Source organism: Marmota flaviventris, chromosome 10 (assembly GCF_047511675.1).
Source record: "Marmota flaviventris isolate mMarFla1 chromosome 10, mMarFla1.hap1, whole genome shotgun sequence".
In the NCBI taxonomy this organism is placed as follows: Eukaryota; Metazoa; Chordata; class Mammalia; order Rodentia; family Sciuridae; genus Marmota; species Marmota flaviventris.
In genome coordinates, this window is record NC_092507.1 from 43672169 (window position 1) to 43689473 (window position 17305).

The 17305-nt window shown below is 51.7% G+C and overlaps 1 protein-coding gene across 6 annotated transcripts in view; it reads left to right on the plus strand.

Moving 5' to 3' along the window:
- The first annotated feature begins 2729 nt into the window (after positions 1-2729).
- Positions 2730-17305, plus strand: part of Pcsk9 (proprotein convertase subtilisin/kexin type 9) — a 28329-nt gene continuing 13753 nt past the window's right edge. The window contains exons 1-10 of one of the 6 annotated variants that reach the window (XM_071617881.1): positions 2730-2944; positions 6466-6657; positions 7295-7418; positions 9807-9940; positions 10161-10305; positions 11438-11634; positions 12698-12881; positions 14471-14644; positions 14933-15081; positions 15838-16015. In XM_071617881.1, the coding sequence (XP_071473982.1) occupies positions 2738-2944; positions 6466-6657; positions 7295-7418; positions 9807-9940; positions 10161-10305; positions 11438-11634; positions 12698-12881; positions 14471-14644; positions 14933-15081; positions 15838-16015 (1684 nt within the window). In that variant the 5' untranslated portion in view covers positions 2730-2737. Of the gene's footprint in view, positions 2945-6465; positions 6658-7294; positions 7419-9806; positions 9941-10160; positions 10306-11437; positions 11635-12697; positions 12882-14470; positions 14645-14932; positions 15082-15777; positions 16016-17305 lie in introns of all 6 variants that reach the window. The other 5 variants (XM_071617879.1, XM_027945023.2, XM_071617882.1 and 2 more) reach the window with 5 other exon arrangements.

Genomic DNA, 17305 nt, shown 5'->3' on the forward strand with positions numbered 1-17305 from the left:
GTGGCTCGGGAGGCTGAGGCAAGAGGATTGCGAGTTCAAAGCCAGCCTCAGCAACTTAGGGAGGCACTTAGTAACTCAGTGAGATCCTGTCTCTAAATAAAATATCTTAAAAAGAGCTGGGATGTTGCTCAGTGGTTAAGTACCCCTGGGTTCAATCCCTGATACTCCCCCCCCCCCACACACACACACAAATCATAAAATAAGTGTTTAAAAGGTCATTTACAAATATTTTAACAAAAATAGCATATCTCCAAAAAGATAGTAAGTGGGTGGATCATTTTCCTAGGGATACTGTAACAAACCCTACAAACTGGGTGGCTCCAAAGAACATAAATTTGTCCTCTTGAAGGTTTAGAGGCCACAAGTCTGCCATGGAGGGTTGGCAGGGCCACACTGTCCGAAGCTCTATGGAGAATCTTCCGTGGCTCTCCAGCTTCCAGTGGCTCCTGGCTTTCCTTGCTTATGTCAGCATCACCCAGGCCTGAGCCTCCATCTTTAGGTGGGCTTCTCCCCTTAGACCCTCTCTGTGTCTTACATGTATCTCCTCCTTTCTCTACAAAACCAACCACTGAATTTAGGGCCCACCCTAAACCCAGGATTATCTCATCATGGGGTTCTTTGCTCAATTACATCTGCAAAGACCTTCTTTCCAAATAGGGTCCTATTCACAGGTACCCAGGGGTTAGGAGTGAACATATCTTTTGGGGGGACACTAGTCAACGCACTGCCGTAAGTAACAGTGTTTTCTCCTAGGAAGATAGGGTTCAGGATGGGAAGAAGACAAACTTCTCCCTGTATATTCCTTTGAACTTGACTCCCTGTACCCAGGGCAGCAGGCTGGTGATCAGTGGCCAGGATTGAGGGACCAGATCTGAAAAGAAGGAAGAAGTGACACAGCTGCTTTGGGCAACTTACAGTGAAAGATAATTAATGAGGGATGAAAACCTGCCAAGTGGCAGAAGGCCCAGCTGGGGCTGGTCCCCCAAAGAGTGCAGTGGAGGATGTGGGATGAGAAGTGATTGCCCCTCTGGTTCCATCTGTTGAGGAGCCCAGGGTGCCTGTGGGGCTTCCTTCCTCCCCCGCTTCTATACATATACCCCTGGTGCCTACTGGACATGGGTCCCCTCCTTGCCTGAAGACATCCCAGTCCCTCTGTGCATATGCGTCATCATCCTCTGGGTACACATTGGGAACCCCTGACAGGTGAGAAGCCTTTCATGGGGAAGGCTTGCTCCCAGCTATTCTTAGCAATTCTTGCTACAGGAGGAGGACTTTGATGAGGAAGCTGCCAACAGCAAGTTTGAAATACAATTCTGTTTACTGGCAACAGGAAGGAGAGCCTCCAGTTCCCCTTTTAGCAAACTGTAATGAGCTCCTGTTTTGTGCCAGAATTGTGGGGTGTTTGGTTGGGGGATGAAGCAAAAGAACTAAAGCGGGTAGCTTTGGTCTCACCTCCCAGAGGCCACTGTCAACCCCCTGGTTATATAGCTTTTGTTCAGTGAGCCCTCTGAAGTGAGGTCTTTCCAAACAAGATGGAAAGGGCAGCAATTTGGACTCTAAGATCCAGATTCTATCCTGAGAATATGCTGCACATCTACAGAGTGGGATCCTAAAGCCACCTTTGTTTTTTGCTTCTGGGAAGAGTGCACCTTATGTTTTGTCACACAGCAACCCAGGGCCTGAGCTTCCCTTTCCCCTTTGCATTCTCCTGCCTGGCACACAGTAGGCATTTACTGGACCTTGTCCTGTTGAGTTCTTGGACATGGTGCATAAAAGGAATCTGTGCAAAATGAATTGCAAAATGAATTGTTTGAAATACTGAGCTTGTGCCTACAGTGGAATTTCCAATGTATCTATATGCCATCTTGGAAGATTTAAACACCGAATAGACTCCTTTGAAATGCAGTAGGCTGGAAATCAAAAGGAAGCAGTGTCTTCAAGGTACAGCTATGGTGAAGTACAAGTGTAAGGTGCATAAGGGACAGAGGCCAGAGAGGGATCCGGGCAGAGTTTAGGATGTCAAGTTACAGTCCTTGCAAAGAATTCAGTGGGCAGTGATGAGTGTGCAGTCAGATTGATTAGGAAGGGTCACCGGTCACAGGAAGGAGGAGGGCCCAGGGAGGTTGTTCAACATCGTTCGAGGGAGCAGAGAAGGCATGGTTGACAGGTGGCCAGGGAGACCCCGGAAACACTAGCGAGGTGGGCCGACAGAACTCGGAGTCTGGCATCTCTGGCAGGGCGCAGGGTGAGAGGCAGAGACGGGACAACTCCGAGCGCAGGCCCAGCTTTCAGCCCAATTAGGATTTGGGATTGTCTTTTACTCCCTATGAGCGTAAAGTGACGCTGTTTGGGGAGGGCGAGGCCGAAACCTGATCCTCCAGTCTTCGGGCTCCGTTAATGTTTAATCAGATAGGATCGTCCGATGGGGCTCCGGTGGCGTGATCTCCTGGACCGGGGCGTCAAGCACCCACACCCCAGAAAGTTTCCTCCCCGACGTCGAGGCACCCGTGGCTTCAGGCAGTCTCAACGCCACTCCCCTCTGGGTCCAAGCCTGTGGGAGGGATCCCTGCAGCCAGACTCCGACTGCCCGGGCGGGAAGTGACAGCCGCGAGCCCCAGCACTCTTGGCGCGCTTGGCCCAGCTGGGTCCTGAGCTCCCGCTCACTCACGTCCTTCCTCCTTCCAAGAAGAGGATGCGGTCTCTTGGGTCTCCAGCAGTTGGAACGCAAATCGCCCTGATGGGCACCAGCAGCTCTACGCGGCCACGGTGGCCGCTGCCATCGCTGGTACTGCTGCTACTGCTCCTGAGCCCCGCGAACGCCCATGCCCAGGAGGACGAGGACGGCGACTATGAGGAGCTGGTACTCGCCTTTCCCTCGGAGGAGGACGGCCCAGCCGAATCGGCCCCGCACATGGCCACTGCCACCTTCCACCGTTGCGCCAAGGTGCGGGCGCTGGGGTGGGAGGCGGTGGCGAACTTGCCACCGGGACCTGTGGGGATGCCGCTTCTTCTCCTGCTCAGTTTCCCAGTGTAAGGGAGGGGCTGGAGTGAAGGTCTCAGAGAGTCTTCTGCTGGTCCTGTGATGGCTTGGCGCGGTCTAGGGAGGACAGGGTAGGTAGTTGGCGAAAGAGCACTGGCAGCGCTTGGGAACGCGCTGGAGCGTGCGGCTGCACGATGCGGTGGAAGGGTAGCGTGGATGCGGGGGACTGTCAGCCACGAGGTCGGCCGTGCAGCTCCAAGGGGTGAAGGAGTCAACACCGCAGCGCGCTTAGAATGGCCCGGGGTGCAGAGGAAGCAGGCTTATTCCTGTGCGTTCTGACTTGGTTCTGGGAGTCTCCCCGGAGGAGAGTGTTGAGGGTACTGGGGAGAGGGCATCATTTATATAGGGATGGAGGATGGGGGCGGGAGGCAAGTCCTTGGTGCCTTAGAAGTCCAACTGAGGCACATTTTTTTCAGCTAAAGAAAAGAACAAACTGAAGAGGAACTGGTCGCATTATTCTCGAGGTTGACGGGATCTTTGGGTAGAGGAAGGGCTTTCAGTACTGGGGACCTCGGCGGCTGGTGCGCCAGGCAGCCAGGACCCTGGAGCTGAGTCCTGCAGGCAGATGCTGGTCTCCTAGGGTGGGCGTGGCAGGTTCCTGAACTTTTGCTTGCCCTTGGCCTGTTTTGTAGGAAGCTCCTGCCTAGGGTGGGGCTGTTATAACCTTTCGAGGGTTCGGCTGAAGTAATGTTACCTGAGCTTTGAATCAGACGTGGGGTTATCCTTGGCTGCTTCTCTCTAGCTGTATGGAGCTTGGCAAAGTGCTTAAACTTGAGCCTCTATTAAAGGGGAAATGACAATCCTTTCTGAAAGGGATGAAGGGAAAGGAATTCTGGTGACCCCTGAATGACTCCTGGATGTAAGAACCAGAAGCAGTTACTTGATGCAGGTAGTTATGTTCCTGGTTGCAGTGTGACCTGGCCACACCCTCCATGCACAGCTGGGTTGGTGGGTGGTGGGCAAATGAGGGTTCTGTGCTCAAAGCTGCCTGGCCTGCTCTTCTGTGTGCTGGCATAGTGTCTGGCCTTCATTCAGTTCCCAGCACCCTCTTCTTTCCCCCTGATCCTTTCACCTGTAGAGAATATCCTGAGGCTGTGGTCTCTCCTACCCCCAAATAACTGTTCCGGCAGGAGTGAGTACCCCATCTTGGGAGGCCAGTGAAAGGAGGCTGGACAACCACCTGGCCACATGCTTGAGGCTGTTTCTTCCCTGGGGGAAGTTTGGAAAAGCTACTTTGTGAAGTTCACTTTTTCTTCCATGCAATGAATATTTCATGGGAATAGAATTTAAAATGAAAATGCTTTTGGCAGACAAAAGGATTTTAGGCCTATCCTTTATTTTCATCCTGAGAAACCGAGGCCCGGAATGGAGGTGCACCAACTCCCTGGTGCGTTGGAATGAGGCTTCCGAGAAATCTTGTTGAACTGTGCAGAGCGTCCTCCTGATTCACAACATTTTCATTTAGTGGCGAGCACCTTACATGGGTCTCTGACCATAAACAGGAGCTCAACAATGAAGGTGGCAGGAGAATTTTACTCTAAGGGAGGGAGCCGCATCAACAAGGTCCAGATATGGGAAAGGCAGAAGTGGAGCTTAAGGAAGCAGTAACATCTCCATCTCCTGAAGTATAAAGCATTCTGAAAACAATAGGTATTTTTTTTTTAGATTTAGTTTTATATATTTAGAATTTTTAATTGGCATAGTTATTGTACATATTCATAGGGGTACAATGTGATATGTGGGTACTCGTAGGTAAAGTGCAATGATCAAACATTTAGCATTTATTTGTGGTGAAAAAATTCCAGATCCTCTCTTCTAGCTATTTTGAGATATGCCATTTATTATTGTTAACTAGAGTCACATAGCTTCAAAACTTTTTAAAGGTCCCTTGGATGTCCCATTTGCTTTATTTTCAGAAAAGTGTTCCCCACAGGCCTCGATACTGGAGCATCCTGAGCCGTCTCTCCTCCTGTCCGTCCTGCTCTTTGCTTCCTCCCCAGGTTTTACTTCCAAAGCTGGTTGATCTTAGCTGTGACATTGTCATTTATCTCCTGCCACCTCACTTTTAAAAAATCTTTCCTTTGACAGACTTTCTGGGTTCTTTTCTGCCTTTCATCTCTGAAAGCAAAAGGCATTTTGCAATCTATTCAGTGGTACATCCTAGCCTGAACCTGACACGAGATTATTCATGATCTTTGTTGATTCCACTTGTGCACAGATGCTACATTTGACTGTATAGAAGAAGGTGCAGACTCCTCGGAGCTGGCTCCCTGGTTACCCATTACTGACTTTTAAATCCAAATGAATTCTGATTCTTGAGACCCTTCTGGTCCTAAAACTTTGAATGAAGGGCTGTGGACTCTCCTCTGCTAGAGTGCATAGACAGAGATGCAGGCGGCAGGCTGCAGAGGTACGTTGAGACAGAGTGGCCAGGGAGGACATGGAGACTGAACTTTATTCATCAGTCTGTGGTGAACCATGGAAGCTTGCAGGTGTGTCTGCTTGAGACAAGTTATATCCGGCAAGAGCAAGACCAAACAAATCTCTGACATTCTGCAGCCTTCTGCCTGCATTATACAAACTTCTTTCTTGGCCTTGACAGCAGGCCTGTTCCATAGGTATTGTGGTTCTTGTAATACAGAGGAGACATTGGAGGCTCAGAAAGGTTGAGTGACTTGCTCATGGCCACACAGCCAGTAAACCTTGGAGATGGGATTCAGGTCCACATTTTTCTGGCTCCAAAGCCCGTGGATATTCTCTTTTGCACTGCCTCTGAAGGGGAGTCATGGAGGTACTAGGATGGGGAGGAAGTGATTTTTTTCTGACAGGGGTACTAGGGAGGGAGTGTGACTGGGAAGGCTTCTGGGAGTGGCTGGCCTTTGGGCAGGGCTACCAGGAATGACCAGGCCTGGGTTGTCCCTAGAGAGGTTACAGAAGAGACTTTGTTGTTGAGTGTACCCCACAGTTCCCCTTTGTGCCTGACAAACTCTGAAGTGTATAAACTATGATAATGCTAAGAGTTGGCTTGTATGTGGGTTTTGCTTTTCAGTCCTAATTTGGTAAATTCTGTTTATAGTTTACTACACTCCATTGTGATTCTTTTGACATAATCCTAATTTGTAAACAGAGGGGGATAAGGTTAGGGCAGGGCTTGTTGGTATTTTTTTTTAACTGGTGCTTTATAGATGAATGGAATTATGGCATTTGCTAGTAAATGGATGGAACTGGAGAATGTCATGCTAAATGAATTAAGCCAGACTCAGAAAAGCAAGGATTGAATGAAACCTTTTTGGCTAGAGCAAAATGAGGGGGGGGGGAGGGAGTGGGGCTCTGATAGCATAAAGATAAAGGGTAGCTCAGTCGAGCAGAAGGAGATTTGGGGGATTTTAATGTTATTAATGTTACCCTTCCTTGCTTGGGGCCAGGATGCCTGGAGGTTGCCGGGCACCTATGTGGTGGTGCTGGGGGAGGAAAGCCACCGATGGCAGACGGAGCGTGTGGCCCGACATCTGCAGGCCCAGGCCGCCCGCCGGGGCTACCTCACTAAGGTCCTGCATCTCTTCCACGACCTCTTTCCTGGCTTCCTGGTGAAGATGAGCAGTGACCTGCTGGACCTGGTGAGTCACCCTCTCTGGGCATGGCACTTTCTGAAGGGGCTGGATGCCACTTGCATGTTGAGCATCGACACTAGTGTGCCCATTGCTAAAAATCAGGGGGAGACACAAGTAATTACTGAGTATATACCAAGTGTACCACTGGTACCAAGCCCCATGATTGCTGGCTCAATGGGTAGATGCCTCAGAAGCCTGGCTATCCCCAGTCCATCTGAATTTGAAATGAGGATTCCAAGGTTCATAAAGGACCACGCAGATAGCTAGGAGTTGGCTTCTATGTGGGTTAGCTGGTGTCCAACCTGACAGTCTGCTGGCTGGAGGCCTTTGTGCTGAAGTATCTACTACTTGTCCCCTATAGGGACAAGGCCCTGGGACATTTGCTGGAGCCTCAACCATTTCATAAAAGCATATAAAAGGGGACTGGGGTTGTGGCTCAGAGCACTTGCCTGGCATGTGTGAGGCCCTGGGTTCGATCCTTAGATAAATAAATAAATAAAGTAAGAACTCCATTGGCAACTAAAAAATATTTTTTAAAAAGCATATAAAAGGGCTTGTATAAAATGACATGGGGACAGGTTTGATCAGGTGGTGCTGGCCAAATGGCTCTGAAGCAGAGTCCCCTGACCTGTGTCTTCTGCAGGCCCTGAGGTTGCCCCATGTTGAATACATCGAGGAAGATTCCTCTGTGTTTGCCCAGAGCATCCCGTGGAACCTGGAGCGGATCATCCCTGCACACTACCAGGCCACGGAACAAAAAGCCCCCCGTAAGACCCCTGTTGTGCCTGGCCCTCCGCACCCTGTGCGAATGCCCTTGCTCTGTTGTGGTCTCTCTTCTTCTCAGAGGCTTGGGACTCAGCATACTCTGCTGACCTCTTCTGCTCTGGTTCCAATAGCTCCCTCTTGCTTTCTCTTCCTCCACCCAGAATGCAGGTGTTTTTCCTTAAGCGATGCTATCTCACCTTCTAGAAGCTCTTGTTCACCTCTCCTCTCCAAGGCTACACTTGTCTTGGGAAAGGCTACGTCTGACCATGACTCATGGTGTCTGAATGCCCAGCCCTGCAGACAGGATCAGACCTCTGAGTGGGACAGACATGGCCCCGTCTGGACTGCCCCCACCTAGCTCTCGGTCTCCTCACCTGCGCATCCTGCCTTCAGCTCCATTAGACTGTCTGGGTCTCCCTGTGTGGGCCATGCCACATCCCCTGCAGGTCTTGCAGCCATGCTTCCTTCTGCCTGGTGCAGCCTGCCTATGAAGGGCGAGGAGGAGAGGCCAAGAAGAATGGCCTGGGTCGTGACAGGGCCCCATGGGGGACACTGAGTTGGGGAAGGCTGTAAACGCACCTGCTTAGGGGAGGAGATCAGTTCTAGTTGGACCTTGTTGAGTTTGAGGTGCCCATAGCCTGAGGTTGAGCTCTGTGGAGAGTCCGTGCAACACGGAGTGAGGCTTCAGATCTCGGGGTGAGCACAGCTTCCACCCCTTCTCTGATAATTGCAGGTCTTTGGGAGCTGCTTCCCTCTCTGAGTCTCTTTTTCCTGATCTGTAAAATGGGCACAGTAACCTGTCCCTGTCCTCCTCTCAGGGTTGTTGTGAGGCTCCAGTGAGGTGAAGCATGTACCAATGCTTTGGGAACTGAAAGGTGCAGTGGCTTCTGAGTTGCTGTCCTTGTGACAGGTCAGGGGTTGTGCACAAGGTAGAGGGTGAGGAGATGGAGCACCTGACATGGGTGGCCGCTGCAGAGGTGGGGGCCTGGTCTGGGCAGACTGTAGTGGAAAGTGCCAGGTTGGTTTTGCAGGAGGAGCTGCCTGCCACCCAGGTGCACCTCTCCAGGTGAGTCCTAAGGCCCCCGGGATCCCAGGTCCACACCCAAGAGCCAGAGGGCAGAGAGGCCCCAGCCAAGCAGGAATGAGGGAAGGCTGTGCTCCTGAATAAGCTTCAAAGGATGCTGTCTCCAAATACTACAAACTAGAGGCATAGATGAGAGAGGTTTCTTCTCTACAGTCTCCTCCTGCCACAGGGTACAGTGGACAGTAGCATAGAGGATGGAGAGATGACAGCTGGGGCAAGCCCAGCTCTGGCAGTGTGGTATTGTATGGTGAGAAGACAGAGGAGGGGGGCTGACCTTGATTGAAATTAGTGTGGGATCTCAGAGAAGCCACTGAGATGCTCTGACACAGACTGAATGATACACACACTCAGAGCCTGTGAATGTGACCTTATTTGGAATAAAGGTCTAAGTAGATGTAATTAAGGATATTGAGATGAGATCATCCTGGACTGTCCAGAAATTTCTCAATCCAGTGCCTTTCCTTGTAAAAAAGGCAGAAGGACAGTTGAGACATACAGAAGAGGAGGCCGTGTGGAGTGATGGCAGAGACTGGAGGGATGTGGCCACAAGCCAAGGAATGCTAGTAGCCACTAGGAATTGAAAGAGGCTCCCTATTGCCTTTGCAGGGAGTATGGCCTGGTCAACCCCTTGGTCTTGAACTTCTGGCCTCTGTATCTGTGACAGAATGTCTATTGTAAGCCACTGGGTTTGGGGTAATTTGTTACAGCAGCTCTACATAACTAATACACATTTTGGTCCTGTCATGAGATGTGACATCATGTCACATTGAAAATGAAGCATTTTCAGTGGGTCACCATGGCAGCCTTAGAAGAAGGTCGTAACAGAGAATGCACAGACCTGGTGCCAAGAGGCCCAGACTCACGCAGCCTCTCCCAACCTCCGTTTCCTCAGTGACATGAGCTGGCCAGCTCAGGTGGGCCTGCTTTTCTTCTTGAACTCTTCAACTGGATCAGTGACCTTTCAAAGGCTATAAATATGGGCTTGGTTTATTTACACTATCATATTTATTGTTTTTTGAATGCCCTTTTTGTTAGTGTTATGGAGTCAGAGACCTTGGTTCACTTCCTGTCTCTGTCATTTGCCAGCTACTTGGCCTTGGACAGTTCTATGCCTTTCTATGCCTTACTGCATCCGTCTTATAAAATAAAGACTTAACAGCACATAGCCTGAATTTTTGTAAGGTTAAACGAATTTATGTATTCACGGTGCTTACAGCAGGACTTGGGATGTGGTAGACAGTTTGTGTGCAGTAGTTATAACATTGACCTCATGGGTATCCTCTCCCACAAACGCTGCCTTGGAAAGATGGAGGTGGCCTGGTGGAGGTTTATCTCTTGGACACCAGCATCCAGAGCAGCCACCGGGAAATCGAGGGCAGGGTCACTGTCACCGACTTTGAGAATGTACCTGAGGAGGATGGGACACGCTTCCACAGACAGGTGAGCATGACCCTCAGGTGGGAAGGCTGCCCCCATCTCTCACTCCCCTCCTGGAGCTGGTGGGGACCACCCCCTCCCTGGAGCATTGTGTCTGCATAACCCAGCAGCCACTGTCCCTTCTTTACTATTGGGTGTGGGGAGAGGGTGTCAGTCTTTCCACCCACCACTGATGTATCATGGGCTGGGTGGGCTTTCTCACGTGGTCCTTGTGTTGGTTGAGCAGGCTAGCAAGTGCGACAGCCACGGCACTCACCTGGCAGGGGTGGTCAGCGGCCGGGATGCTGGTGTGGCCAAGGGCGCCAACCTGCGCAGCCTGCGTGTGCTCAACTGCCAGGGGAGGGGCACTGTCAGCAGCACCCTCATAGGTGAGTGGCAGCCCTTGACAGCACTGGTCTCTCTCCATCTGGACCTGGTGTGGGAGGGGGTAGGTTAAGCCAGAGAGCACTAATTTCCCTGACTGAGAAGGCTGAGGCCACCTCCGCCATGGAGGTCCAGAGTGTTAGAGAGGGCAGGGCCCCGAGGCCACAAGTGCAAATGGAGGTCACTGAGGTCAAGAGGGCAGAGGCTCCGCCAAGCGGGTGCTCTTCCCACGATTCCTCACTGTCTGCCTTTCCAACTCCTGTGAAATTGGAGTTGTCACTTTATCTTGGATTCAGATGAACCCTGAGGTAATCGAAACAAGCTTTCTCCATCTTCCGCTTGCTTCCCTCACTGGCTTCCATGACTGACTAGGCAGGCCCGGCAGGTCACCCTGGCCAGGCAGACTTGGTGGAGGAAATGACGGGGCCTTTTCCAGACTCTGGCAGCTTCCTTCATCCAGTCCACCTGGTGGCATCTAGGACATCTAGCCGAGAGCTAACACTCTAAGCCCCTGCCCCAAGCCTTCATGACTGACCTCCTGAGCCTGGGGGGCTCTGGCTCGCCATCATCCTGTTGAGCCCACATACTGAGCAAAGGACTTCATATAGCAGGCCCTGAGACTGGCATGTGACACCTGTTAAACCATTTGTCCAACCCGCCAGAGACGGGTGCCTTGCTCGGGTGACACAGCTAGAGTCCGTGATCTCACTGGAGAAAGGGCTGGCTCTGGGCAGTGGCTTGACCCCCACTGGCTCTCAGCTGGCAGAGGGAGCCCCAGCCTGTTTGAGAGGCTGTGTGGCTCAGGAGCCTGTCTGTGCCTATGAGCTCTGCCCTCCTTCCAGAGACCTCACTCAGTCTTTTCTGACCGTCTTCTAACAAATTGGAGGGGGTCTTCCTATAGGCTGGCGGTCATCTGCTCAAAGTAAACAAATAAATGGCTTAGATGTCAGTCATATAAAAAAACTGCCTTCACAGCAGCATTTAGACTGGAGCGTGATCAAACTCAGGATCAAACTTTGTGCCAAACTCAGGGCACAAAGGTGACACAAAATGAAACATCATCCTGTGCCCCTGTGGGAAGGAGGTGCAGGGGGCAAGCACACCTCCCCAGGAGGTGACTGGGCTTTGTTCTCTCAGGCCTGGAGTTTATTCGGAAAAGCCAGCTGGCCCAGCCCGTGGGACCGCTGGTGGTGCTGCTGCCCCTAGTGGGTGGCTACAGCCGGGTCCTCAATGCTGCCTGCCGGCACCTGGCAAGGACTGGAGCGGTGCTGGTGGCGGCTGCGGGCAACTTCCGGGACGACGCCTGCCTTTACTCCCCAGCCTCAGCTCCAGAGGTAGGTGCCAATGCGGCTGCCCCCCAGGAAGGAGGGGAAGCAGGCAGGCCCCGGGGTGTTGCTGGAGGCTGAGCTGCTGCAGCTTTGGAGGAAGTTGTCAGCCCCTGAGTGCAGAAGCCAGGGAGGGGGCTGCACCTCTGCTGTGCCAGAGTCTGGAAGGAGCAGCACCCCAACTCTCCCTCCCCATGTAGCCACACCCCCTGTCCTCTCCTGGCCATTTTCTGCCTGAAAGTTTTCTGAATGTCCTGCCCCTTTCCTCCTCCCAAGGACCTGGGGCTCCTCTCTTCTTCCCTGGGGTGGACAGAATGGCTTCCTCAGGCTTCTCCCACCTTCCCCTGCTTTCCCTCCCAGGCTACCCTATGAGGGCCCTGGGGCTCCACCTAAAGCACAAGCCAACCCACCCCTTTCTCCTGTCCAGCACCCCCAAGGCCTCCCCACTGGCCATGCCTCCCCAAAGCCCCTGCCCCAAGCCTTCATGACTGACCCCCTTTGCAAGGCTAATGAGATTGGGAGCCATGGAAGGTCCAAAGCCACTCATGTGAGGAATGTCCTGAGCCCTGCTGTGTGTCTGTTGCTATTACAGGCCTGTTCCAGGCAGGGGAGCATGTGAACACTTCTGCTCCTCTGGAGGAGCTGACAGTGTTGGGGGGGCACCTTGTCCTTCATCTGAGTAGCACTTGCAGGACACCCACCATGTGTCAGGCTGTCTGGGTGCTGGGGATACCAAAGGGAAGGACTCTTGTTCCGCTTGGGGGGCTTCATGGTCTGGCATGGGGCCTGGGGGGTGGTGCAGGTATAGTCCTGGTAGTATGACCTGGGCCTTCTCTAGCCCAGCAGAGCCTTCCCCAGGTGCTGAATTCAAAATTGCCTAAAACCCAGCACAGTATCTCCGCCTTACTGCGCTGGATTTCCCCATAAGGTTTATAATTGCCAAAGGGCATGGGGCGGTTTCCTGTTTACCGTCCGTCTCCCCACCAGGATGAAAGTTCCACAGAGGCATCAGGAATGATGCTGGGCATATGGTTGACCCTTTTCTCTTTCACCCAACTCCTCATCTTTCCAGGTCATCACAGTTGGGGCCACCAATGCCCAGGACCAGCCAATGACCCTGGGGACCTTGGGGACCAACTTTGGCCGCTGCGTGGACCTCTTTGCCCCGGGAGAGGACATTATTGGTGCCTCCAGTGACTGTAGCACTTGCTTTGTGTCACAGAGTGGGACATCACAGGCTGCTGCCCATGTGGCTGGTGAGTCACCCCCTGTCATCCTGGCGACCATGATGCTAACAGCCCCTTGGGCAGGCAGGTAGGCTCTGTGTTAGGACCTCTGAGTGCCAGGCTCTGTGTTGGAGGACCAAACACGAGGAAGACCTGAGGGGCCTGTGTTAGCTGGCTTCCTATTACTGTGACAAAACACTTGGGTGATCAACTTAAAGGAGGAAAGTTCTATTTCAACTCATGGTTTCAGGCCATAGTCTTGGCCTCATTTTCTCTGGGTCTTTGGTGAGGCAGAACATCCTGGTGGAGAGTGTGTGGTGGAACAAGTTGCTCATAGTGACTGGAGAGAGACAAGAAGAGGCCAGGGTTCCAATATCCCCTTTAAGGTCATGCGCCCAGTGACTTATTTCCACTAGGTCCCCTCTCCTAAAGGTTCCACCACCTTCCAATATTTCCACAGGTTGGAAACCCAACCTTGAACATTTGGGCTTTTGGGAACATTCCAAGCCTAGTCCAGCATGTTAGTCAGTTTTTCATTGTTGTGACAAACATCTTTAAAAACAAACACAAACAAAAAAACCTTAGAGGAGGAAAGATTTGTTTTTGGTGCATGGTTTCCGAGATTTCAGTTCATGGTTGGCCAGCTCCACTGTCCTGGGCTTGAGGTGAGGCAGGACTTCATGGTAGAAAGGTGTACTGGAGCAAAGCTTCTCAATTCATGGCCACCAGGAAGCAAAGATAGAAGGAGCTGGGGACAAGATGCACCCTTCCAAGGCATGCTCCCAGTGACTGATTTTCTCCAACCATGCCCTACTACTTACAATTTCTATCACCTCGCAAGAGTCCCTTCAGCTACCAATGGATTAATCCACTGATGAGATTAGAGTCCTCTCCACAGCCCCCACCTCTGAACACTGCTGCATTGGGAGCCAAGCCTTCAATACATGAGCCTTTGGGGGACATTCCAGATCCAAACCATAATGACTAGACATGGTAGTGCACAATCTGAAATCCCAGTTACTCAGGAGACTGAGGCTGGAGGATCTCAAGTTCTAGGCCAGCCTGGGCAACTTAGTGAGACCTTATTCCAAAATAAAAAATTTAAAAGAGGGCCAGGAATGGCAGAGTGCTTGCTAGTATGTGCCAAGCCTTGGGTTTGATCCCTAGTTCTACCCACCACCTCCCCCGAAAAAAAAGAAGAAAGAAAGAAAGAAAAAATCCAAACTGTAACAGTGCCCTCAAGAACACTCAGTCTAATAGGTTAGGCAGATGATAAACAAAAGGAACACAAAGTATTCAGAGCTCTGTCAGAGGGAACCCAGAGGAGGCACCTGTACAGCCTGAGGGGTCAGGGAAGGCTTCTTGGAGAAGGGACATTTGATTTATGGTTTCGTGGATGCACAGAAGTTCTCCTGAACATCAATCACCAAGACCCAGCGGCAGACAAGCAGATCATCTGCCTGATTTCACTAAGCCGGGGATTGCAGGTGGCTTAACTTCAGGAAGAACAGCTTGGTTGTTTTTGTGTCTGTCTGTGCATGTGCACCCTAGCAGGAGTGCCTGGCTGGGAAGGAAGGCCAGACCACGATATCTCCTCCTCCGCACCCCCCCCCCACCAGGCATTGTGGCCATGATGCTGACAGCTGAGCCCGAGCTGACCCTGGCCAAGCTGAGGCAGAGACTGATCCGCTTCTCTGCTAAAGATGTCATCAACAAGGCCTGGTTCCCTGAGGACCAGCGGGTACTGACTCCTAACCTGGTGGCTGCACTGCCCCCCAGCACCCATTCAGCAGGTAAGCAAGATGGCAGGATGGGCAGAGTCTGGCCTGGGACTGAGAGGCCTGTGTGACCTTGGCAAGTCTCCCCTCTGTTTGGTGTCTGCAAGGAGGAATGTGCCACCTCGAGAGGGGACTGGACTTGGATAAGGCTTTGCAATATTTTTATAGGGGGTTTTATGGGAGAAGTTCAATGTGTTCTTTCAGCCCACCCCCCACCTCCCATGAACTAAAGCTTTTTCTAGCACCCCCTGGTGGATGCTCCTCCATCCCTGAACCACTCCCTCACCCTGGGTCTTGTTGCAGGAGGACAGCTGTACTGCAGGACGGTGTGGTCGGCACACTCAGGGCCCACGCGGACAGCCACAGCCGTGGCCCACTGTGCCCCAGGCGAGGAGCTGCTGGGCTGCTCCAGTTTCTCCAGCAGCGGGAAGCGGCGGGGCGAGCACATCGAGGTGACCTTACCCCTCTGTGTGTGTGTGTGTGTGTTTTCATGGGAAGCAGGGTTCTCACTTCTAGGACCTGATCAGCCCCCAGCCCTAGTGACTGGACCCCAGTCTCCACCTGCTGGTTGAAAAGTGTTGACCAGTGCAGGGGTGGGGGGCTGCTGGTGCACATACCTAGAGGGCTTCCTGGAAGAGTGCAGGACATCCTGGGCCCGCCTGGTGCAGGGGAGGACAGTGACTTCCCTGGACCCAGCATCCCCAGGGCCCATTTACCCAGAGGGTCCCTGGTTCTAGGAGTTGAGGAATCTCCATCCTGCAAATGGATCGGTGCGGATGCTTCAGGGGTGACACATGAACTCTTACCACTGTGTTTGGAGGGCAGGGCTGTGCCTGGCTGGGAGGGTGGGGGTCACTAGGCACTTGTGGCCCAGGAGATTGGTTGGCTGTGAGTGCTGGCTTAGGGGCCAGGTGGGTTAAGGGAGAGGGGTGGGTCCTTGTGTCAGTGTCTTAGATTTCATGTATCTTCATTTTGAGGTCACGGTCAGTTTCTGGAAGAACTTTATAAAACACACAGCTGTCCATTGGCAGAAGAGCCTGCCTCTGGCAGGAGTGAGCTCCTTGTCCCCAGAGGAGTGGGAACCAGAATGTGTTGAGGACTTCAAGGGCTTGGACTGGGTGCTTGGGTTCGATGCCTTCTGGCCCCAGCATCTGGTGTTTCCCAGGCTATTTGTAAAGTGGGTTCCTGTTTCTGTCTTTGGTCCTCAGACCCGAGGGAGCCGGCATGTCTGTCTGGCCCTTAACTCTTTTGGAGGTGAGGGTGTCTACGCCGTTGCCAGGTGCTGCCTGCTACCCCAGTCCAACTGCAGTGTCCACACAGCTCCTCCAGCCAGGGCGGATAAGGAGACCCGTGTCCACTGCCACCAAGAGGGCCAAGTCCTCACAGGTAGGAGGCGGGGCCCTGCCTTGGGGTGAGGAAGAGTCCCTGTCTCCTGACATGGCCAACCTCTGCATGGTCCTCAGGAGTACGAATGGTCAGACCTCTGGAGCCTGAGTGCTACTTGCAAACTCCCCTTCTGCCACCTTCACAGTGTGACCCCGGCAGGCCACTCTCTCTGTTTCAGCTTTCCTCTGCATAAGAGGGTAACACCTACCTCCATGTCTGTGATGAGAAGGGTGGCATTTGGAACAGGGGCCTGAAGCTCTGTGTGCCCTTCACCAAGGCAGCCCAGGGCAGCAGGTGCAGGGTAGAGCAGGCTCCGGGGCCTGGAATGAACCTGAGAATTCCACTCTCCTGCTCAATAGTTGGGCAAGTAAATCAACAGCTTTGTGCTAAACTTTTCTCATAAATTGGAGAGGATGGGTGCTATGCACTGAGCCTGATGCTGGGATTGTATACATTCCCGCTGTTGTTATTATGGTTTCTTTTCACATTTTTAATTGGTGCCTTATAGTTGTACATAATGATGGGATTTGTTGTCACACATCATACATGCACACAATGTAGCAATGGAACAATAACAATGCCCTTTACTGATCTCCCTTTGATTTTTAGGAGATCCACCCCTGACTTTCTTTTCCTTCTTCCTCTCTAGCTTCCACATATGAGAGAAAACATTCCACCCTTAACCTTCTGAGTTTGACTTATTTCACTTACGATGATGGCCTCTAGTTCCTTCCATTTTCCTACAAATGCCATGGTGTCATTTTTCTTTATGGCTGAATAAAACTCCATTGTGTGCATATACATCACATTTTCTTTATCCATTCAGACAATGATGGACACCTAGGCTGGTTCCATAGTTGGGCTCTTGTGAATTGTGCTGCTATAAACATGGCTATGCATGGGTCACTATACATGATGGCTTTGATTCTTCAGGATAAATACCGAGGAGTGGGACAGCTGGGTTGTAGGGTGGTTCCATGCCTAGCCTTTTGAGGAAACTCCATATTGATTTCCATGGAGGTTGTACTAATTTACAGCCCCACCAACAGTGTAAGAGTGTTCCCTTTTCTCCACATCCTGTCCAGCATTTATTATTATTTGTGTTCTTGATGACTGCCATTCTGACTGGTGTGAGATGAAATCTCAGTGTAGTTTTGATTTGCATTGCCCTAATTGTTGATGATGTAGAACATTTTTTCATGTATTTGTTGGCCATTTGTATTTCTTCTTTCGAGAAATGTCTGTTTAGTTAATTTATTTGTTTATTAATTTGGTTATGTGACCTTTTGG